This window comes from Pan paniscus, chromosome 18, assembly GCF_029289425.2.
Source record: "Pan paniscus chromosome 18, NHGRI_mPanPan1-v2.0_pri, whole genome shotgun sequence".
Lineage (NCBI taxonomy): Eukaryota > Metazoa > Chordata > Mammalia > Primates > Hominidae > Pan > Pan paniscus.
The window spans coordinates 67,204,955-67,228,513 of NC_073267.2; the positions used below are offsets into that span (position 1 = coordinate 67,204,955).

The window sequence follows — 23,559 nt, forward strand, 5'->3', positions numbered from 1 at the left end:
TTTGTATTTTTTGTAGAGACGAGGTTTCACCATGTTGGCCAGGTTGGTCTCGGACTCCTGACCTCAGGTGATCCGCCCGCCTTGGCCTCCCAAAGTGCTGGGATTGCAGGCGTGAGCCACCGCGCCTGGCCAAGGGCCTTATTTTTAAGAGATACATGCTCAGTATTTGGTGTTGGGGTGAAATGTCATATCTACAATTTTCAAATGGTTCCGAAAAGACACACAGACGAAGCAAATATGGCAAACTGTTAACAAGTACTGGAATCTACGTGGTCTACGTGGTATCATTATATTGTCTTTTAAAGTTTTCTCTGTTTAGTTTTTTTTTTAATAATACAAAAGTTAAGGGGAACTGCAGGCTAGACAGTTTTGATCCGATGTTATTCTGCTAAACTTTTAAAGGTGTCTTGCGGTGACTCACGCCTGTAATCCCAGCACTTCGGGAGGCTGAGGCGGGTGGATCACCTAAGGTCAGGAGTTCAAGACCAGCCTGGCCAAAATGGAGAAACCCCGTCTCTACTAAAAATATAAAAACTAGCCTTAGCCCGTCGTGGTGGCGGGCGCCTGTGGTTCCAGCTACCCAGGAGGCTGAAGCAGGAGAATCTGAAGCAGAAGGCTGAAGCAGAAGGCAGAGTGGGGACTCCCCCACGCTTTGGCTTTCAGAACAAGGGTTCGAATTCTGGGGCTATGACTTTCTGACCGTGTGGTTTTCTGCAAGCATCTTAACCCGGGCCTCAGTTTCCTCATCTGTAAATGGGAACAGGAATTCCTACCCTTTATGGTTGTACTGGGCGTTATGTGAGCCCAAGGAGCCCTGACCTGCGGTGAGAGGCTGGAGGCCGAAGGGCGAGGTTCGAGGGGCTCTGGGTGCCTGGGACAACCTCTGGGCAACAGGGAGAGGCGGCTGCGGGGCCAAGTCCCTCCTAAGCGGCCACGCGAGGGGCCTTGAGTCGAGAAGGGTTACGGCGCTTCCCAGAGCCCACCCCGCCCAACGTGTCACAAATAAAGCTGGCCTTTCTCCGATTCCCTGATTGCAGCCATTCAGGGAGCAGCCCCTTGCCCACGCATCCATTAGTCGAGGCGGTGGCTGCGTGTGCAGTGCTACAGGGTTCAGCGCCTGCCTCGGCTCCGGAATCAGGCTGTTTCCTTCTAGACCTCCCATGGGGGATTCAAGCCGGCGTCCGGGTCAAAGAACAGGAACAAAGTCCTCCTGCCACGGGGGACCATCTGCAGGTAATGTGAAGAATGAGGAGCTTCGGCAAAATGCCGACTAAGGCCTCCTTAGGTTTTGCCCCACTCCAAGATGGAAGGCCTGAGGCTTCACACTGCCCCCGAAGTTCCTTTCCCATTGGCTATCTGGGAATGGGTTTTCCAATAATGCGGACGCTGATTGGTCAATCCAGGACGGTTGCTCAAGCCATTGGCGCAGCGGCCATTGGAGGGCGGCTCTCAAAAGTTTTCAGACACAAAATAGGTTCGAGGAAGGAAACGGAGAGGAAAGGGAAAACTTGAGACGGAGGCGGGACTAAGGAAACGGCAGCTTGCATTGGTTTATTAGAGGCCAAGGGGCGGCTCTTGAACGCTCCTTCCTCTTGATTAGTCCGATTTAGGAAAAGAGGGCGGGTACTGAGGAAAAGCGGCAGAAGCGCCTGCTTCCATTGGTCAGTCCTGGCAAGAGGCGGAGCACCCGCGGCAGCTGATTGGTGCGGGAGGCAAGGTGGGCGGGGCTCTGAGCCGGAGGTTTTGTTGTGAGGGTCGGTTGTCAAGCAGCGGCCAATCAGGGCAGGGGATGGAGGCAAGTGGGGGTCGCGCCTGGAGCGGAGCCTCGGCCTCCGGAGCCGCAGCTGCAGGTGGAGTGGGCAAGGGGACGAGGTGGCGAGGGGACGGTGGGCCCTGGGCTGGGCCGAGCCAGGCGGGGCTGGCTGGGCTTGCGGGCAGAGAGCTCTGAGCGTGGGGAGGCTAGAGCCCGTACTCCGCAAGCAGAGGGTTGGGAGGATCAGCCGTGGCCGAGGGACCTGCCCCCGCCCCCGGACGAGAGGGGTCGGGGTGGAGGCCGGAGGGGGCAAAACCAGGGAGGCCGGAAGCAGAGCTGGGGGTCTGCAGAAGGACAGGTAATGAATAGGGAGAAGAGAAGTAGGAGAATGAATGAATGGGAGACCCCGGGAGCATATGGGAAAGGGCAGTAACGGGAGTCTGGCGAGGCAGGGGCCACGTGAGGGATATCGGGAGACAGGATGTGCATAAGTGGGAGACTCAGGGAGCAGGGAGAAAAGGGGGTGTGAACGGAGGACTAGAGAGGCAGACCCGGGGACCCAGGAGAAAGGGGACGGAGGGGAGCGGGCTCATGGGAAAGAGGTGAAGTGGCTGTGGGAAGGAGGTGGGAGGCTCCATGAGGAGGCCTTTTAGAGTTGAAGAGTCATAGCCACTCACGCCCAGACTGGAGGCCTAGTTCCTAGCTCTGTCCTTGGGAATCGCAGGGAGCAGGAGCGGTTCCCTTGCCAGGAGCTGGGGAATTGGACCATCAGGGTCGTCTTCGAGATTCTTTCCAGGGAGGACTTCAGTGGCCATCTCTGGGATGCCTTTCCTAGGCCCATAAGCTTAGCTTCTGACTCCGCTCTCCCACATCCCACACGTCAGACAAAAACAACGACTCCCAGGAAATCTATGTGAATTGCAGACACGTGGTCTTCTCCGCCCCACTGCGGCTGCTGCACTTTAGGCAGCCAGCATCCCGGAACAGAGCTGCAGCTCATTATCCTGGCCTCTGGGAGGAGTTTCTTTCTCCTTATGTTCCAAATCACCCTACCTGAGGTGCCCCCTCTGCAGATTCCCAAACCTAATTTGCAGTGCAGCTTCTGACTCTGGTGGCTTTGGTGGGTGTCAGACTTTATCAAGTGGCCTTGGTGATCCAGGGAGCAATAGCTCTTACCAAGCATTTTCTAACATGACGTCACCTCTTGTTTGTATTGCAGCCCTGTATTGAGCTGAGATGGCTCGAGCCTAACATTCCACGATCCAGGATTGTGACAGATGTGCACAGGCTGCTGCTGTTGCTGCTGTGGGTAATTTGGAACCACGAGGCACCCCAGGGCCAGAAGACGAGGCATTCTGTCTGCCTGGATGTGTGGGAACTCTCTGCCAACTTGATTGGTGGATCTGGGGGGGGATCCACCCCCACCCCACGAGGAAAGCACAGTTTATTTTGTGGGTGGGGCTTCAGGTGCCAGCCAGCTGAAGGATGGCCACCCCTGTGGTCACCAAGACAGCCTGGAAGTTGCGTGAGTGGTTTTCATTTTTCTTTATCACCCCATTTATTCTGTTAGCGGCTTGTTGCTGGGAGGCCTGAACCCACAGCTTTGTTTCCTGTTCTTGGCACAGGAGGAGACTCCTAGACTTTGGAGTAAGATAGACCATGATGTAAATCATGACTGTGGCACTTCTTAGCTGGGTGACACTGGGCAGGTGACTTAACCTCTCTGAGGCTCAGTTTTTTTATATGTACAATGAGATGACACCTGCATTCTATGGTTGCTGTGAAATTCAAGTGACAGGATGAACCCATCCTAAAGCACTTAGCACAGCATTTCCAGTTAGGCTGACAGTGGGGTGAGAAATCCTGAAAGATGTTCACAGCATTCTCAGACATCTCACAAGTCAAACTTCCCCAGTCAGATAAAAGCATCTTGGGCCTGGGATGGGGGAAGGAGTGGGAGCGAGGAGGGGCGGGCAGAGGGATGCAGACAGGGCTCGGACTGTAACTGATGGGCACTGTCCACTCCCACCATTGCCCTATACAAGTGGATCTGGACTCTTTCATCTGAAGACTTCATACTTTAAGAATTATTGAGGACCCCAGAGTGCTTTTGTTTGTTGGAGTTATATATCTGTCAGTATTTACCATGTTAGAAGTTAATACTGAGACATTTTCAAACAAGAGTATATAATCAAATAGGCCTCTAGTGATGTTCTGGGAAACTCCACCATATGCTTGAGAGCAAATGAGAGTGCAAAAGGCAGATGCCATCTTAGTGTTATTGTGAAAATCCTTTTGTTTTCTCAGACCCCCCGAAAGGATCTTGAGGATCCCAAGCATCCCCAGATAATATTTTGAGAATTCCCCTACACATTGGCACCTTGGTGGGCCCTGCCCCACCTATTGTAACTGGTTGGCATAGCTTTTGTGTGCTCCACCTGGTCACTGTCTGCTGCCAGCTGTCCCTGGGCTGGTTTTCAGGAGTTGGGACAAGACTCCACACTTTTTTTTTTTTTGAGACAGAGTCTCACTGTCACCCAGGCTGGAGTACAGTGGTGCAATCTCAGCTCACTGCAACCTCTGCTTCCCAGGTTCATGCGATTCTCGTGCCTCAGCCTCCCGAGTAGCTGGGATCACAGGCACCCGCCACCACACCCGGCTAATTTTTGTATTTTTAGTAGAGACGGGGTTTCACCATTTTGGCCAGACTCGTCTCAAACCCCTGACCTCAGGTGATCCACCTGCCTCAGCCTCCCAAAGTGCTGGGATGACAGGCATGAGCCACCATGCCTGGCCAAGACTCCACACTTTTTAACCATGAATTTAACCATAAGACTCTGGGCAAAGCTCTTTGCAGGGCCTCTGTTTCCTTGTTTGCTAAGTGAGAGGTTTGGGCCATTTTCATGTTATTCCCCAAAACTCTAGGGGTCTGGGAGAACCCTGTTATGGTTCCCCAAGGAGGGCACACTGTGGTCAGAGTGGCTTTGTAATTATTGGGATTACGTATTCATCCCTTCGACAGCTGACCTTTCCCCAGAGCTAGGCACTGGGGAGCCACTGGGGGACAAAGTAGTCAAGGTCTCTGTACAGCGGGAGCTCAGAGCCTGGGGAGAGCAACAGGCAGGAACTGGATAACCGTATCCCTCTGTGTCTCCTCTAGTTGCAAGCTGGTGCCTGTGCTTTGAATCAGTTAGCTGGGGGGTAGGGGTAGGGGTGGGGTGGGAATGCTGCAGGCCGCATGAACAGCAAGTGCAAAGGCCCTGAGGCAGGAGGCTCAGTGCATTGGAAGGACTCAAGGGAGGCCATGGGCAGTGGCACAGCAGCAGGAGGAATGTGGGGCCGCATGGACCTAGTGAGTTCTCAGGACCCCAGCCCTCCTGAGGCTGCCGTGCTTTATCATAAAGGCAAGGCCAAGCCATCAGTGTGTGCGAGCAGGAGGTAATGAGATCAGGCGTATTGGGCATCTGCTGCTGCTGATTTCATGTGCACGGTGGTGTCCATGGGAATCAACTCTGAAGAGCCCAGGGCCACGTGACCTCTGGCTCCTTGTGGCTCCAGGGTCTGGTGAGGATCAGAGGTGCGTGGCCCACATGAGGTCGTTGAAACCTAGTACTTTGTATCTTGCATTTGGGATGCTGATCCTCAGCCCCTCTGGCCACGCCGCACCGTGTTCCCCAGCTTTGGCTGGATGTGGGGCCCAGGTTGTACTCCCAGAGCTTGGCCTGCCAGTAGACACTGAGGATTTTTATTTTTTATTTTTGGTATGAAAATCAAGTATTCGGCCTGGGCTGTTGGTTGCTGTCCAACAAGCCAGGATGAAGGAGGAGCTCTTGGGGTGGTGCCCCGTGCCTCCTTTGCAGGTGCCTGTGCTGTGTCCCTGCCCCTCTGCCCTCCCTCTGTGGGCTCCAGTCAGTCCCTGGTCAGGCTGCTTAGAGGGGAGTGATGTGGGCTCCTCCAGAAGGGCCCAACTTCTGAATCTTTCTCACTCCAAAGTCTGCGGTTTTGCCACCTCAGTGTCCCGCCCCCACCACCATCTGATTATACTGGGGCATATTTCGTGCAAGGCCTAGAACAGGCACCCAGGAAATACTGATATTATGAATGAATGCCCCTGACTCCAGGGGCAGCAGTCCTGAGGCCCAGTGAGGTGGGGCCCAGCCAGACACTTTCCCTGGGAGGAGTGAGGGCCAGGGGACAGACAGAGCCCTCCAGGTAGGCCAGGGGGAGCAAGCAGTGCCTCCACGGAGAGGACACCAGGCTCGGGCACGGAATGCCAGGGAGAGGGTGCTTTGCCCTCTTTCCGGGTCAGGTGGAAACCTTGAACAGACACGTCTGTGGCTGGAATTCCCCAGGTTTCTGTCCCGACAGTGTCCAGAGGACAGAAGGCTCTCATCGAGATGGGACTAAAGTGGGGCCCAGCTCCCTGGGATCCCCATGGCGAGCTCCCAGCGCCCTGGCCCAGGTTTGGGACCACAGGGAACCCTCGCCCTTGCTGGCGCTGCTGCCTGTGCCGGCTCTGCCCCGACCGGCCCAGGAGGCAGGGTGTCATCGGTGAGATTCAGCCTGCGACTTGTCCCCTGGGTATTCCTGGTGGCCCCTTGGAGCCCAGGTTTCTGGCAAGCAGCTTCCCTGGGCCCAGTTTCCCAACCTACTTGTGGTCTGAAGCCCGCAGCAGAGACACCCAGGCAGGGTGGAGTCGGAGCTGGGGTGCAGGAGGGGCCTCTGTGGAGTGCCGTGGCTGCAACACCCTTTTCCTTGGCGTCACCCACGCTGGCCTTCCGGGTGCCTCGGGGCGTCAGCACCTTGGGGTTTTCCCCTGGCCTGTCTGGGGAGAACTGTCTTTTTTCTCCCTTCTTTCCAGGAGGAGCTCATGCAGGGATGGGTTCTGAGGCCCGGGCCGCCTCTTGGTTCCCTGCCTGTGCTTTGCTCCCTGCAGAGTCCTCCGAGGCTCATGTCTGCCATCTCCACGGACCAGGCCAGGGCCTTGGGCTGTCTGCACAGCCTCCTCCTCTGTGTGGTCAGCCCTCACCCCCACCCCAGCTGCTCAGTCTGTTGCCTCCTGCCCCCTCCTCATGAAGCCCACCCTCTGGTGCCCACCCAGGCCCCCATGCCCACTCTCTCATGGTGACTAGCCCCGAGCCTGCCCAATGTCACGGAGCCCTCGCCTGCTACTAAGCAGCACGTAGGCGCGCTCTGAGGGAGTCCTCAGCATCAGGTGTGAGCAGACACCATGGGCATCCCCACTTTCCAGACGAGGAGCCAGGCCCCCAGAGGACAAGTGACCTAGTAGCCAAGGCCACGCAATAGCAGATCACAGACCTCAGACCAGAACCTGATCCGTGATTGTGAATCTGAGCCGAAGCCCTGTGCAGGCTTACCTGGGGGCAGCTTGTCTAGAGGTGACTTCGGTTGTTCTTAAAGTGTGTTCTCCAAAGCAGGGTTTGTATATACACACAAGCAGCAGCTGAGAGGTGTGTAGGCAGTGCATGGGTCAATTTTTTTTATTTTAATAATTGTTTTTCTTTTTGTATCATAGAAAGAGTATCATGAGTATATCAAACTTGTAATTTCATGGACATTGCTTAAGCCCAAGCTAATAAAAATAGCAAGTCAATTTTAAAAATTGAGTATAACTAGTCAATATTACCAGGTGATGTGCAGAAACAGGAAGAAAATCGTGAAGTCTAAAGGTAGGAAGGACAGGCATGATGAAAGTTGAGAAACAGTGATTTCCGTCTCAGGCCCATGCCCTGCCCTGTCTGCTGGTCCTGCAGCTCATGGTGGACACCAAAGGGGGAGCTGAAGGAGGCAGATCCTTCCACTGGGCTTCAGGTTCCAAAGCGGGTAGCCGAGCAGGGTCACCCCTCCTTCACAAGGCCCCATCGGGCCGCCCTGATGGCCTCTCCCTCTCCTTCCCTGTGTAGAAGAGATCGTCGCGCATGCCAGCAATGTGTCCTCACTGGTGCTGGGCAAAGCCTCCGGGCGGCTGCTGGCTACAGGCGGGGATGACTGCCGCGTCAACCTGTGGTCCATCAACAAGCCCAACTGCATCATGGTGAGCCCCGACAGCTGGCAGGGGGTCAGGACAAGGGCCTGGGGAGGGGACGGGGACAGGGGTTGGAGGCTGAAGAGTGAGCAGCTTCTCAGACTCTCTTGAGCCCAGGGCCCCTTATCCGCTGGGGCCTAGCTCAGGGGTGGAGGGGGCGTGGTGGGGACACCATCAGTGCTTCCCCCAGCTGTCTGCTCAGTGAGGCCCAGGACAGCCCAGCATGGCTGGGACAGTGGCCAGCCCTCAGGAGCGAGGGAGTCACCTGCCTGTGGTACTATTAAGAACTCCAGGCAGGCTGCGTGAGAAGATTAAAATAAGCCCCGGGCCTGTGGTTGAGCCAAAAGACTTGTACCCGTCCCCTCCCCTCCCACCTGCCCATCTGCCTGCCTGGCAGCAACATGTGGGCGTTTATTTTAATTCATTCCCAGCCTTCATTCCCCAATGAGGATTTGAGGGGACCTGGCTGGAGCTGGTTAGGGAGCTAGTTCTTAAATAGCATCTCCCCACTATTTATGCAGCTATATGTTCAATGCTGGAAACTGTTTTCCAAATAGGAGTGCATAAAGGAGAAAACACAAAATTAACTACATATAGTTCCGTTATCCAAAGGCCACCACAGTTGGTGTTTTGGTGTGAGTCCTTCTAGATGCTGAGACAGATACATATACGTGTACATGCACGTAAGTGCACACTTGTACATGCATGTACACATGTATACACACAAATACTCATACAAGCACACACACATAAATAAAAATACACTGCCACTCTTGTGCAGCCTGGTTTTTAAAAATAACAATGTTGTAAGGATTTGCCTGTGTCAACAAGTATTCTTTTACAACATAATTTTGAATGGCTTAACGTCCATTGTAGGGATGAGCCGTAATTAGCTTAGCCACACCCTGTTATCAGCATAGAGATTGTTTCCGGCTTTTTTTTGGCTCCGCTAAAGCACCCTGTGGTGAACATCCTCAGCCATCTAGATCCTTGAGCAGATCCGTGATCATTGCATTCAATCCAAGGGTGTGTGCTTTTGTTAAAGCTTTCAAAACAGATTGCCAAATTGCCCTCCAGAAATCATTTTACATTCTCACCAGCAGCATCGGAACCTGCCCTTTCCTCCCTGCCCCAACCCCCATCCCTTGCCAACCAGGGAGTATCATTGTTGTGACTCTTGGTGAAATAAAGATGAAGAGGAATAGGCCGGGCACAGTGGCTCACGCCTGTAATCCCAGCACTTTGGGAAGCTGAGGCGGGTGGATCACCTGAGGTCAGGAGTTTGAGACCGCCCTGGCCAACATGGTGAAATCCTGTCTCTACTAAAAACACAAAAATTAGCCGGGTGTGGTGGCAGGCACCTGTAGTCCCAGCTACTCAGGAGGCTGAGGCAGGAGAATCGCTTGAACCTGGGAGACGGAGGTTGCAGTAAGCCGAGATTGTGCCACTGCACTTCAGGCTGGGTGATAGAGCAAGATTCCATCTCAAAAGAAAAGAAAAAGAATATGGCAAAGGATGAATTTCTTAGTAGAAACTTAATCACCTCAGTGTTTTTCTGAGATCCAGGGGGAGAACTGAGATCCACCCCAGCCTCAGCAAGGGTGCCAGGGGTCAGTAATGATGAATTGAAATGTTTTGTTTTACTTTGTTTTTAGGATTCAAATGTGTTTTCTACCCCCATGAAATGCCAAAGTAGTAGCATACACAAGTTGAAAAAGCATCACCAATGACTGACCAAAAATAGGACATGCCACGACCCCCAGAGAAACGGGGCCAACCGTCTGGGGCCTGGCCTGCAGGCTTGTTTTAGAACGCCAGGTGCAGCTGTCAGGCCCCAGCCGGCCTCACCCCGGGCCACTGCCCTGGCTCACACACACCAGCCTCCCAGGCCTCACAGTGCCTCCAGCCTGCCGGGGTCTCTCTCCCCTTGGGGTTTCTGTGCACGCTGTCCCCCTGCAGGCCGTCCACTTGGATTTATTTTTATTTTTGAGTATGGGATACACTTATTCTGTTCAACATCCAAAAGATAGAGGATCCACAGTGAAAAGTCTTCCACCCTCCTCCAACCCCCACAGCCCTCTCCTTTCCATGGGGATGGGCAGTCAGGGAGAGCCAGGGGTTCTAGAGGGGCGAGATGTGTGCCCAGGACTAGGCAGGCCTTGGTTCTGCTGTGGCTTACCTCGCTGAGGGGCTTGCCTGGGGCAGAGTGAAGATGGGAACAGAGCGGGGGCAGGGTTGCTTAACTTAGGGCTGAAGGGACAGCATCCCTTTATCTTGGCCAGTCGCTCCCCTCCAAGGGGCCCAGGGCCATTTCTGCAGGTGACGCCCATGTCAGAAGCACAGCAGGGAAGAGGGAGGTGGTGGGGGGATGACTGGGGTTTGGCCACTCTTAGCCCTGGGAGCTGAGGCCGAGAGGAGTAGGTGCTCAGAAAGGGCCTGCAGGAGGGCTAGGCTGTGGCCCCCATGGGGCGCCCCCTCCTGCCTTAGCCATTTCTTGCTGAAGCCTTTCCGGGGGACTTGGAATTCAGGGCACAACTGCAGGGGTCTGTCCAGCAGTGCACTGAAGCTGCTGCTCTCTCTCCACAGAGCCTGACGGGCCACACATCCCCAGTGGAGAGCGTCCGCCTCAACACCCCCGAGGAGCTCATCGTGGCCGGCTCTCAGTCGGGCTCCATCCGTGTCTGGGACCTGGAAGCTGCCAAAAGTAGGCCTCCGAGCTTGCCTCCTGTGCACGCACACTTGCCTTAGTCTTCAGGCTCTGCAGTTGTGCTGCTTCCTCCAGGAAGCCTGCCTGGACTACGTTGGCTGCTTTGCTCCTGGAGCACTAACCGGGCAGTGTGGCACCCACTCCACCCCCATTAGCCTGGCATTGACATGCACTGCTGCCTCGTGTGGGTGGGGGGATGTGCGGGTGTGTGTGTGTGTGTGTGTGTGTGTGTGTGTGTGTGTTTGGATGTATGTGTGTTTGGATGTGTGTGTCTGCGTGCACGTGTGTGTGTGTGTGTGTGTGTGTTTAGAACCTAGAGGGATGTCACATGCCGCCAGGGGCCCTGCAGGTCACATGAATGAGTGAGGTGGCTGCGTGGGACAGCCATGAAGAACCGGGGAGCTTGTACCCTGACTCCAGGTGGTCCCCACTCTGCCTTGGCTCCCTGGTGCTATTAGAGGCAGCCTGGAATGGCCAGATCTGTTTCCTTGTGCTCTGTTTTAATTTAGTTTTCATCTGTATAGAAGTTGTACATAGCCTAAAATTTAAAACCTCAAATACCAGTATTTCTACAATTAATTTCAATGGAAAGAGGAAACTTCTGCCCCACTCCTTCCCATTCTCCATGAGCCTAAACTTTCTGTGCTTTTGTCTGTGCTTTGCTGATCGCCTCCACCTTTCTAGACGACATGGTCATACCACAGTTTCTTTCTTTTCTTATTTAAAAAACACCGTGGCCAGGCGCAGTGGCTCACACCTATAATCCCAGCACTTTGGGAGGCCAAGGCAGGCGGATCACCTGAGGTTGGGAGTTCGAGACCAGCCTGACCAACGTGGAGAAACCCCATCTCTACTAAAAATACAAAATTAGCCGGGTGTGGTGGCACATGTCTGTAATCCCAGCTACTTGGGAGGCTGAGGCAGGAGAATCACCTGAACCCGGGAGGTGGGGGTTGTGGTGAGCCAAGATCGCACCATTGCACTATAGCCTGGGCAACAAGAGCGAAACTCCATCTCAAAAAAAAAAAAAAAAGTTAACACATTAGTTATTCTCTTCCTACTGTAAAGGATGAGAATTTAGCTCTCTCATGGCACCACTCCCAGCCCCATGGCTCGTGTTTCTCCTCCCACCCTCCCAGTAGCACCATTTCAATAGGCGGTGTTTATAATGTAAGGACGCATAAGTGTCATTTACCACTGACTATTTCTTTTTAATAACTTGGTTTCCCTGGAGTTAATAATCGTTCTTTTTTTTTTTTTTAATCTGTGTGTTTTCTATGTCCATATTACTCATTCATCCCCAAATTCTCTGCCGGAAGAGTAAAGCTCCTCCTGTTTCTTTGAAACCCATCCCATAATCCAGGCGCCTTTTCTCAGAGCCTCTCCTCTGGTCCTAGTGACCTGCAGCCCAGCTGTCATCCTGGGCCTCTGTGTCTCTTCTCTGGGGAATTCTCTCCATCTGTTGTTCCTGGTCCCACGCCGCAACCTTTCTTGGTTTTCTCCCTCTTTTTGATGGAGCACATTCTTTTGTAGTTTTCTGAGAAAGGGTGCTGGGAAGGCGTAGTTTTGGAGAACTTCCATGGCTGAAAATGACTTTCTGCTACCCCCATCATTTGCTTTTGTGTTTGTTTTATGAGTTTGAGTATAGAGTTCTATGTTGGCAATAAAATATCGCCCTCAGAATTTGGAAGGTGCAGCTCTTCTGCCTTTTAGGTTCTAGGTTGCTATTGGGAGGGGCTGGTGTTGTTCTGATCCCAGATCCTTCACAGGGGACTGGCTTCATTCCATGTTCTGTCTCTTCCTTCCTCTCTCTCTCTCTTTTCTTTCCTCTCTCTCTCTGTCTCTGCAGGCTGTTAGGGTCTTTGTCCCAGTGTTCTGGTGTGGTGAGCCTTGGGGTGGGTCTGCTTCCACCCTGTGCTAGGTCGTCACTGGTTTCATGAGGTTGTGGTCTGGAAACTCATGCCCTCAGTTCTGGGCTGAGCGGAGAGTCTCGCCCACTGCTCCTGTGCTGTGCCTCGGTGCCTTAGCAGGTGGTGCCAGCTCTACGGATTTTTCAAGAGAGGCTGGAAATCTGGAAATTCATGTGCCTTGGTGCCTTAGCAGGTGGTGCCAGCTCTACGGATTTTTCAAGAGAGGCTGGAAATCTGGAAATTCATGTGCCTTGGTGCCTTAGCAGGTGGTGCCAGCTCTACGGATTTTTCAAGAGAGGCTGGAAATCTGGAAATTCATGTGGAATCCACCCATTTAAAAATGTTGACAGCTCATTCAACATTTGTTTCAGAACACCATGCAGGCCAGCACTGTGAGGTCCAAATAAGACCCGTTTGCCTGATGCTTTTCTTTTCTTTTCTTTTTTTGAGACAGTGTCACTCTGTCACCCAGGCTGGAGTGCAGTGGTGTAATCTCAGCTCACTGCAACCTCTGTCTCCCAGGTTTAAGCGATTCTCCTGCCTCAGCCTCCTGAGTAGCTGAGACTACAGGCACGGACCACCATGTCCCGCTAATCTTTGTATTTTTAGTAGAGACGGGGTTTCTCCATGTTGGCCAGGCTGGTCTTGAACTCCTGACCTCAGGTGATCCGCCCACTTCAGCCTCCCAAAGTGCTGGGATTACAGGAATAAGCCACCATGCCTGGCCTGCCTGATGCTTTTTGATAGCCCTGGTTGGATCATCCCGCGTGCCAGGCAGGAGGCCACCTACCTGAAGCCCTGGAGAGGAAGCAGCAACGTGGATTTTGCCGAGGCTGCTTTTTCCAGAAGAGAGCCCCTCTGGCCTGGCTGAGACTTCAAGATTCTTCTGGGCCTCTCCTTGGTTCATGCTCTATGTTGGCGGCAGGGCAGCAGCCATGAGCCACACATGCACAGTGGCAAGGTTCCCTTTGCTCAGGAACAGTGGGCTCTCTGCGTAGGTGGTACTCAATAAAGATGCACCCAGCCTCTTCAGTGATGCTTGCCTACTCAGTGATGGTCAGTTTAAGAACAAAAGAGCCCCAGGACCTCTTTGATAACAAACAGGACTGCAGGCTTTGCGTCTCGGCACGTGATCACACTGCCTGGCCACACCAGGGCATGCTGTGCTTGGTGTCGCTGAACTCAAGCGGGCCAGGGAGGAGTGAGTCCAGGATGGCTGGGCTCTCATGGAGAAGATGGGAAGGCTCAGGCAGAAGGTGGGCAGCTCCCTGGACCTGAATCCCAGCGCGTGGGCACCAGCCATTCAGTATTCACCGAAGAACAAGAGACAGAAGGGAGAAGCCGAGGGCGCCGTGCCCCCTGTCCAGGCTTTCTCAGCCACAGTTGTTTTGCTCACAAGGGAAATGTGAGGAATTCCTTGAGGTGGCTGAGAAATGAAAACTGAAGACTGCTGGATTCCTGGGCCCTGGACGGCCAGGGCTGGCTGCTCCACAAGGAACTCATTACGAACTCACGGCCCAGACTCCATCCTCAGAGAACCCGATTCAGTACTGGGGTGGGCCCAGGATCTGGATTTTAATAAGCTTCCAGGTGATTCTGATGGACAGCCAGGTTGACAGATGGGCAAAAAGAGGCCCAGGGAGAGCACCGAGCTTAGGAAAACCCCAGTAGCTGCAGGTAGCAGAGCCTGGGACTTGAATCCCGGCGTCAGGACTCCCATCCCAGTGTTGTCTGTTCTGCCATTGGATGGAAGAGAAACTTGCCATCAGCACAGCAGGTAGAGCTAAGACCTCTGGCCCCCCTCCACACCCCCTCGCCAGAGTGCAGGTGACAGTGACAGACAGGCAAATTGAGGCCCCAGGTGTGGAAAGGTTCCAAAGAGAGCTGCTCTGCGGGCATGGTGGCTCACACCTGTAATCTCAGCACTTTGGGAGGCCAAGGCAGGAAGATCACTTGAGGCCATGAGTTTAAGACTAACCTGGGCAACAAAAGGAGACCCCATCTCTATTTTTTTTTTAAAAAAAAAAAAAAAAGAGAGAGAGAGCTGCCTCATATCGGTTGCCTTGAAAGGCCACCCATCACTGGAGGGTTCAGATGTAGGCTGAGGAGGTGCTCAGCTGGGAGGCGCTGGGGGTTCCTGTGTGGGGCAGACAGACCCCGGAGGCCCCTCCACTCTGCAGTTCCTAGATCCCATGATTGAATGTAGGCATCAGAGGCCTTCGTGGGACAGAAGAGCAAGGGCAGGAGTCAAGCCGGAAGAATGTGGTCCTGCCTACTTTCCACGGCGCAGCCAGAGGGCAAGGGTGGCTCAGCGCAGGAGATCCCACGGGATCTCACAGGAGGGCGGCCGGTGCTTCATGCAGCCAGCCCACACAGGGTGGGACTCCGCCACATCCTCTCTGGGCAGGGCAGGATTTTGGAAGCCTTGCTGTGGGATCCAAGCTGAGTGGGCTGGGAGCGGGTGTGGACTGGAGCAAGAGCCAGCATGGCCTCCTTGGCCAGGAGGCAATGCCCAGCCCCCAGCAGCACCTGATAGCTACACGGAGCAAGGAGTGACAGCTGCAGAGATTCTGGTGCAGGTGAATTGGATATGCATTCGACAGACTCCAGAGGGATGTGAAAGTATCCAGACCCAGCTCCAGCGCCAGACAGGGCCAGCTGCAGAGGGGCACTGAGGCCTGGGGAGGAGGAGAGAAGGCCCAGCTTGCGGGACAGCCAAGAGCAGAAGGCAGGCCTTGTGCAGGAAGAAATGTGAATGGGACTAATTAAGACTGGCATTTATTGAGCACTTACCATGTGCAGAGCCCGTGCTAAGCACTTTATGTATGTTTACTCCATTCTGTGACCCAACATGAGGCCCAAAGACAGTAAGTGATTGGCCAGGGTCACACCACCAGTGAGGAGCGGAGCCAAGGCTGATCCCAGTATTGTCTGATGCCAGAGCCCACATCCTGACTTTGGGGGTAGAGAAGATCATACAGTAGAGTTCATTTAATTCACCCAGTGCTTGGATCTTGACTCTGCAGTAAAGTGTTATATATGGAATCTTGAATACCTCCTCTGACAGAGAGCTCACTACCTCACAAGGTGACCTATTGCACCTTGGCTCAAAACTAAGAATGGCTGGACTCCCACATTTCCTGACCCTGGCACTTGGGATGGTCAGTTTCATTCAGATAGTGAAATATGAATCTTTCCAAAAGCAGGAAACATGAGACAAATTTGAGTGGTACTGGAGGACACCCTGAAACACACAAGGTTTGCCTCCAGGCTGGGCCACTCCTGGCCATGGAGATGCCTGCGAAACCTTCAAGGAAAGGATAGGAGATGTGGTTCCTAGGGCAGTGGGAGGCGATCAGGCCCCACCCCAGGAGTTCTTTGGTCCTCGCGTGTCCTCCCTGTGTCCTCTCAGTTCTCACTGCTCCTCAGTGTGTCCTCACAGCCACCCTCAAGATCCCTTGGACAGAGGTCACCCAAGAAGACTGGTGTGTGCACCAGGGCCACCCCAGCCATGCCCTCCACTTGCCCTTCTTAGGGCCTTTGCCCATCACCTCCATCTACCTAACAGCATCCCTCATCCTCCACCCACTGACATCTACTCAAATACCACCTCCTCCATAAAGCCTTCCTGGATTTCTCTTTCCAACCAAGCAGTTTCTCTCCCAGCTTGAACCTCTCCTGGTCTGTCTCTCTCCTTGCACTGTCTTGGGTGGGGTTCAGTGCCCTGCAAACCATAAGCTCCACACCCATGGGGCCTGAACTGAGTGTGGTGGTTCCCTGGTTCTGCTTCTGCTGGAGCACAGTCTGTGGGGAGAGTGTGGTACAATTTCTGCAGACTTGAGGTAACATAGGGCTGTCATCTCTCAAGAGAAATGTAGGAAAATTAGTTGTTGGCAGGACGCAGTGGCTCACACCTGTAATACCAGCGCTTTGGGAGGCCAAGGCGGGTGGATCACTTGAGGTCAGGAGGCCAGCCCAGCCAACGTGGTGAAAACCTATCTCTACCAAAAATATAAAAAAATTAGCCGGGTGTGGTGGCACATGCTTGTAATCCCAGCTACTTGGGAGGCTGAGGCAGGAGAATTGCTTGAACCCGGGAGGCAGAGGTTGCAGTGAGCCGAGATCACACCATTGCACTCCAGCCTGGGCGACAGAGCAAGACTCCTTTTCAAAAAAAGGAAGAAAAGAAAATTTGTTGTTACGGTGGTGGGGCCCTTGATTGTTTCCTACTGTTTTAAAAATATGTGTTATTGTTCTATTTTTCTGTGCAGCAGCTAATCCAAAAGCGCACACACAAATGCCCACAGCAGCCCTTCCTCTGCCAGCCTTCTCATTTGCCTCTTAGCCACTGTCTCTGCTTTCCTTCTTGTTAGTTCTTCGCACACTCATGGGACACAAAGCCAACATCTGCAGCCTGGATTTCCACCCGTACGGCGAGTTTGTAGCCTCTGGTTCCCAGGACACAAACATCAAGGTGAGAGGCCGGTCCGTGCCCCGTGTCTCCTGCTGGGCCTGTGGCAGGACCAGCCCGGCCCGGCCCTCAGTGCTGGATGCCTGCTGAGGGGACCTCTTCCCTTTCTGCAGCCACATCCACACCATCCTAGGGAAAGCGGGTGGCAGGCATCTATCTGCCAGATGCTTCTACTCAGAATGCCAGCTTTAGTGAGCAGTTTCTGTCCTTGTCTCCGTGGGGAGTAACGACCTAGAGAAGGCTGGGCCCCGCCCTCTGCTCACGACCGCACACCTTCCTCCAGTCGTGGCTCTGACCTCTCCTGACTCTGCCCCTCTGCTTCTCTCTCCCCCACAGCTCTGGGACATCAGGAGGAAAGGCTGTGTCTTCCGATACAGGGTAAGGATGTGCTCTGTCAGTGACTCCATGAGCACCTTGCGGGCATTGAGTGTGGTGTGGTGCCCAGACCCCAGCAGGGGGTGGAGGGGATGGCTGTCCCACATGGGTGATAACATAAAACATGGATCTGGAGCCGAGCAGGAGTGCCATGGGCGGCCCACCTGGATCCCCTGGCTCTCCATGAATCCCCTAGAGCCACGTTCATCAAACTGCTCCAAGCAGAACCAGGCGGGTAACCAGTGTTGTTAGATGGAAGGGATCCCATAGGAGTGAGGAGGCAGGGAGAGGTCTGTTGGGCCCAGGATCCCAGGGTGAGCTCATGCCGTGTCCTCCCTCAGGGGCACAGCCAGGCCGTGCGGTGTCTCCGGTTCAGCCCCGATGGGAAGTGGTTGGCGTCAGCCGCAGATGACCACACCGTGAAGGTAGCTCCCGGCCTGACCTGGGCCCAGGGGCTGGGGGCTGGGGTCTGCTGATCACAGCAGGCTGAGTCCTCACCTCCCTCCTGATCGGGCTCACATGTCCCAAGCCTATCCCGAGTGGAAGGTAGCTTGTGGATAAAGAGCTTGGCCTGGATTAGAGGGAGGGTGGGCAGCCAAGATGCCTGGTCACCCTGACCTCCTCCCTGCCCTGCCTCCAGCTCTGGGATCTCACTGCCGGCAAGATGATGTCTGAGTTCCCTGGTCACACGGGGCCTGTCAACGTGGTCGAGTTTCACCCCAACGAGTACCTCCTGGCCTCCGGCAGCTCTGACAGGTGAGGAGGAGGAGCGAGGCGAGTTGCTTGTGACTGCTGTCCTTCACCACCTTGTCCTCTGTGCGTGTCTCTACTGCCGGTCTGTCGCTGTCTGGGGTGTCATACGTCTGATGATCCTGTGTGGACTGAATTGGATTTCAGCCGAGCCAGGACTGGACCCTGGTCCATCTCCCCTGGCTCTGGTTCCCTGGCCCCAGTGTCCCAGGTCTGTAGCTTCATGGGCAGGTTGGGACCCAAGGCATCTAGTGAGACCCCATAGGGCAGGGAGGCTCGTGGCTGTTGGGGCCAACCCTGGGGCCAGGGCCATCGGGCCGAGCCTCCCCCTTGCAAAGTCAGGGCCAGCTCTGCCCCAGATGTTGCTCCTGGTGGCCCTGCCCTGGGGGAGAGGTTTCTAGAGAGAAGCTGGCTTCCCAGGGACATGTGGAGGCCAGGATGAGGGATAGGCTTCGCAGCACAGCCTGGCTGCCTTTGCAGGACAATCCGCTTCTGGGACCTGGAGAAGTTCCAGGTGGTGAGCTGCATCGAAGGGGAGCCTGGGCCCGTCAGGTACGCAGGCTGTGGGGTGGGCGGCCCAGCGCTCCTCCCGGCAGTGGGGCGTGGCTGTGGGTGGGCCTTTCCCATCTCCGCTGCTGCGCCCTCCCTGCCCTGGGCCCTCTGGATTCCTCGGGGTGGGGACCAGGCTGGGTGCCACAGGACCCACGGCCATCTCTCGCCTGGCCCAGGAGCGTCCTCTTCAACCCAGACGGCTGCTGCCTGTACAGCGGCTGCCAGGACTCACTGCGTGTCTACGGCTGGGAACCTGAGCGGTGCTTTGACGTGGTCCTCGTTAACTGGGGCAAGGTGGCCGACCTGGCCATCTGCAATGACCAGTTGGTGAGAGAGCCATGGCACCCACCGCCCCCCACTCCCACAGGGCCACCCGCCTCCCTCCAGCCCAGGCCCCTCCTCCTACCCCCACACTGGGGCTGGGATTTTGCCCCCTCGGCTTGCCGTCCCAGCCCCACCTCTCCGCTTTCTGCAGATAGGTGTGGCCTTCTCCCAGAGCAACGTCTCCTCCTACGTGGTGGATCTGACGCGTGTCACCAGGACTGGCACGGTGGCCCGGGACCCTGTGCAGGACCACCGGCCCCTGGCACAGCCACTGCCCAACCCCAGCGCCCCCCTCCGGCGCATCTATGAGCGGCCCAGCACAACCTGCAGCAAGCCTCAGAGGTGAGGGCCTGGAGGGCCTTCGGGGGCCCAGGAGAGGGACTGTCACAGGGGAAGCCTCGGAGTTCCAGCCCTGGGCCTCACAGGGCACCTGCTTCCGTTGGGCTTGGCCTCACGCCCCCAGGGTGAAGCAGAACTCAGAGAGCGAGCGCCGCAGCCCCAGCAGCGAGGATGACCGGGACGAGCGCGAGTCCCGCGCGGAGATCCAGAACGCCGAGGACTACAACGAGATCTTCCAGCCCAAGAACAGCATCAGTGAGGCCGGGCTCCCGCCCCCAGCCCAGCGTCCCCATCGGTGAAAGGGAGGCTGGGGGTCCTTCCAGGGTAGCCTGCTGTGGCTCCGCATCCCTTTAACTTCCTCCTAACCCACACCTGGGCTTCGTGCCCTGTCCTCACGTTCCCTGGGCCTTGCCAGGCTGTGCTCTGATGGAACTGAGAGGGGGGCCTGGGCACTCCCTAGCAGCGGCCCAGCAGCTGCTCAGTGTCCCAGTCCCTGCCCTGCCAGGGACAAGTGGGCTGGGAGGGGCAGGACTGAGGGTTCCTGGGACCAGGAGCAGGGTCCACAGTCTGCAGCCGCATGCCTGGGAGCCACCCTCCGTCCCCCGCACTCTGGACAGGGCCCTGGGTCCCAGGTGGCCTGGCCAGGAGCGCTCACAGCCAGGGCCCTCTTTGCTCTGCAGGTCGGACGCCACCCCGGAGAAGTGAGCCCTTCCCTGCACCCCCAGAGGACGGTGAGTTGGGTGAGCCTGGTTTCCCAAGGTCTCTGATGCCCCCCGTCCCTCATCTTCTCTTCCTGTGAACCCTCCCAACAAGCCCCTTCCCAGGACCCTCCCCTCTCAGGACACGACCCACAGCCTCTCCCGCTGGGTCTCTGCCCTCTGCCTGTTATGTGCCAGGTCCCTGCAAGACCGATAGTGCCCCCGTAGGAGCCTGTGCCCTGGTGTGTGGGGGACAAACATGGACACCACCACACGGGGGGGCCTGCCAGGGGCACTCGGGCTGTGGAGGATGGAGAGGAGTCACTGGGGGCCCACCTTAGATGGGGTCTGCTGTAGATGGATGATCGGGAGGCTCTCAGGAGGCCCAACGCCTGTCGAGGCCTGGGGGCCAGTGAGAAGAGGGAGAGAGAAGTGCTTCTGGCAGGAAGGGAGCTGAGAGGAGGTGAGCTGGGGCGAGTCCTCGAGGCCTGGGGGCCAGTGAGAAGAGGGAGAGAGAAGTGCTTCTGGCAGGAAAGGAGCTGAGAGGAGGTGAGCTGGGGCGAGTCCCAGCAAGAGGTCAGGCCCACAAGGCCTCAGCTGGGGGTTTGGATTAAGAAGGGAGAAAACATGATCTGCACTGTGGTTGGAGAACGGGCAGGCATGGGGCCACCTGTCCTGCAGGGTACCCCTGCCCTCCCCTCAGGGACCGTCCTTGCCGTCAGTCCTGGCTTTCCTAGGAGCCTCCACTTCCATCTTGCCAGTCATCCCAGCCCCCTCCACATACATGCCAGTGAAGGGACAGGATGGCCACATCCTAGAGCCCCCTGGGTCCCACCCACAGGCAAACCTAAGGTTGAGTTGGGGGAGAGGGAGGAGGCAGGTCCACGCCTGCCCCCAGGTCCTCTGGAACCCCCACGCTACTGGCCTGCAGCCTCCCCCATGCTCCTGCTCCATCCCCCCATTGCAGATGCTGCCCAGAGTCCCGCCCTGAGCCCTGCCCTTCTTGCCAGGCCCTTCTGGCCGGACCCAGTCATCTTTTCCTTTTGCCTCCAGACGCAGCCACAGCAAAGGAGGCAGCAAAGCCCAGCCCTGCCATGGATGTGCAGTTCCCGGTGCCAAATGTACGTCCATGGAAGGAGCATGGTGTGGGGCCTAGAGAAGGTCCTGACCCAGGGTTGGGGGTGCCTCAGGAGGCAGAGAGGGAGGCCCCAGGCCGGCAACCGCTGAGTTTCACACTTTCAGCTGGAGGTCCTGCCCCGGCCCCCAGTGGTTGCTTCCACACCTGCACCCAAGGCTGAGCCTGCCATCATCCCTGCCACCCGGAATGAGCCCATCGGGCTGAAGGCCTCTGACTTCCTGCCCGTGAGTAGGAGCCCAGCTCGAGGCATGGGTGGAGGTCTGTGGGTGGAGGGCAGAGCTTTGCTGCTGGCTCCTCCCATGCCAGCATCTGGGTGTCCATCCCACGCAGGCCGTGAAGATCCCCCAGCAGGCCGAGCTGGTGGACGAGGATGCCATGTCACAGATCCGCAAAGGCCACGACACCATGTGTGTGGTGCTCACCAGCCGCCACAAGAACCTGGACACCGTGCGGGCTGTGTGGACCACGGGCGACATCAAGGCAAGTGCCCACCCTTGCACAGGGCTTCATCTCGCCCCCCTGCCCCTGCCACCTGCCTGCCCGGGCTTGGGGCAGAACAAGAAGAGGCCATCCATGGGGGACAGTGTGGGATAGGCCATCCCTGATGTCACACCATCTGTTTCCGCCATCATCATCATCATCACAGACTGCCGTTTAGTGAGCATCTGTTTACGTGCCTGGCCTTACACTCATTGCGTTAGGTGCAGTGCTGAACACCCACAGCCCCATCAGCACACCCACATTCACGTTCGTGCCCCTACCCTCACCCTCACAGGGCCACACTGTCCCCCACTGCCCCACCCCTGACGGTGCTCTGTTTGCACAGACGTCGGTGGACTCCGCTGTGGCCATCAACGACCTGTCGGTGGTGGTGGACCTCCTGAACATCGTCAACCAGAAAGCGTAAGTGGCTGCAGAGGGGGAGTGGGCGGAGGGGCAGGGCTGGGCTGATGGCAGCATGTCCTGGCCTCTCCTAGCTCCCTATGGAAGCTGGACCTGTGCACCACGGTCCTGCCACAGATTGAGAAGCTTCTGCAGAGCAAGTATGAGAGGTGCGTGTGGGGAAGCCATGCCTGCCTGAAGCAGGGGGAGGGGAGAGGTAAGAAGCCTCCTCCAGAACCATGGGAAGGACCCCCAAGAGCCTGGGTGTTCCTGTGAGCTGGCTGTGAAGCATTGCTGCCCCTCAACAGTCCGGAGGTGGGAGTGCAAACAGGCGTGTGTGGGTGTATGTGTGTGTGTGTCTATGTCTGTTTCTGCCCCTCTCCTCCTTTGTTCCTTGCTGTTTCTCTTTCTGTCTGTGGCCCTTGGTCCATCTGTGACTTCATCCATCTCCCCCTAAAGCTACGTCCAGACAGGCTGCACCTCCCTGAAGCTGATCCTGCAGCGGTTTCTGCCCCTCATCACAGACATGCTGGCGGCCCCACCCTCTGTGGGTGTGGATATCAGCAGGGAGGAGAGGTGAGGGCAGCGCATGTGTTGGGGGCAGGGGTGCCACAACAGGTGAGGGGACAAAGGCCTGGAGGCCTGGGCCCCTCTTACTGACAGTCCTGCTGGGACAGAGTACAGAGGAGGCGTTGGTCTGGGGCCATGGCTCAGGGTGTGGGTGGGCTTAGCCAGAGCTGGGTTCCTCCATGGCCTGGCTGTGCCCACAATCCCTGGCAGGGCCTGGGTGGTTCCCCTCTGGGCCTCCGCCTTCCCTTGGGAGGAAGGGCTGGAGCAGTTAGGACAGCAAAGGCCCTGGGGTTGCGGGGGGGTGGTGGTGGTGCCAGCTGGCCCCTCAGGCACTGCCCTCTCTACAGGCTGCATAAGTGCCGGCTCTGCTACAAGCAGCTTAAGAGCATCAGCGGCCTGGTCAAGAGCAAGTCAGGCCTGAGCGGCCGCCATGGCAGTACCTTCCGCGAGCTGCACCTGCTCATGGCCAGTCTTGACTGAGGAATGCAGTGGGCAGGGGCGCTCGGCAGCCCACAGGGCCTGACCTCAGCCCCCACTCCTGTTCCTTGTGCACCCACTGGCCCATGAGCCTCTGCCTGGCCCCTGCCGCTGTCCTGTGGCCGTCCTGGAGGAGGTGATGCTGGTCCCTGGCCACCTCTACAGCCCTGAACTCTTGAGACAACTCTCTCCAGCAATAGCTGCCCAGCTTTGCCCAACTGTTGCTTCTTGGGGCAGCGAACTGAGCCCTGGGGCTGCTGCTGTAATTTATAAGGCAAATTTTATTAAATTTGTAACTATTCCCAGGTTTCCTTGTGGGGAATGTTTTCTGCTGGCCACAGGGCTCCTCGGGCCCAGGAGTGCCTGCCCCATGGTTTGAGATGAGGCCACACCCCCTCCAAGCCCGGGGGTGGGGCTCTGGGTCATGTGGCCAGCAGGGGGCAGCAGAGAATCAGGCCTCTGGGACAGCACCAGTTCAGCCAGTGCAGACTGGGAAGGAAGGGGAGGCGGCAACCACCCTTCCACCACTGGGTGTTGAGGTTAGGGGTGGCCCCCACCAGCCTGTTC

The 23,559-nt window shown here is 56.4% G+C and overlaps 1 protein-coding gene across 9 annotated transcripts; it reads left to right on the forward strand.

Moving 5' to 3' along the window:
* Positions 1-863: 863 nt before the first annotated feature.
* On the forward strand, positions 864-23,293 carry KATNB1 (katanin regulatory subunit B1). Of its 9 annotated transcripts, none has more exons than XM_055100049.2 (20): positions 864-1,233; positions 2,973-3,278; positions 7,678-7,808; positions 10,386-10,503; positions 16,790-16,890; positions 17,224-17,265; positions 17,604-17,687; positions 17,903-18,018; positions 18,493-18,564; positions 18,741-18,891; positions 19,040-19,230; positions 19,352-19,482; positions 19,908-19,958; positions 20,979-21,046; positions 21,168-21,287; positions 21,394-21,543; positions 21,890-21,966; positions 22,041-22,115; positions 22,405-22,521; positions 22,863-23,293. In XM_055100049.2, the coding sequence occupies exons 2-20, from the start codon at positions 3,239-3,241 to the stop codon at positions 22,993-22,995; spliced, it is 1,968 nt and encodes a 655-aa protein (XP_054956024.2). In that variant the 5' UTR covers positions 864-1,233; positions 2,973-3,238; the 3' UTR covers positions 22,996-23,293. The 9 variants fall into 9 exon arrangements, with proteins under 9 accessions (XP_054956024.2, XP_063454097.1, XP_003823773.3 ...); XM_063598027.1 differs by having other exon boundaries at positions 1,045-1,233; positions 19,908-19,967; positions 21,839-21,966; XM_003823725.5 differs by lacking the exon at positions 864-1,233 and adding an exon at positions 1,718-1,850.
* The last annotated feature ends 266 nt before the right edge of the window (positions 23,294-23,559 follow it).

What these genes read in the sequence shown, in the direction of transcription:
- KATNB1 (XM_063598027.1), top strand. Translation starts at nt 3,239, where the DNA reads ATGGCCACCCCTGTGGTCACCAAGACAGCCTGGAAGTTGC. An exon ending in CCATCTGCAATGACCAGTTG is followed by an intron (nt 18,892 to 19,039) that starts GTGAGAGAGCCA and finishes CGCTTTCTGCAG; the next exon opens with ATAGGTGTGGCCTTCTCCCA. An exon ending in TGCAGTTCCCGGTGCCAAAT is followed by an intron (nt 21,047 to 21,167) that starts GTACGTCCATGG and finishes TCACACTTTCAG; the next exon opens with CTGGAGGTCCTGCCCCGGCC.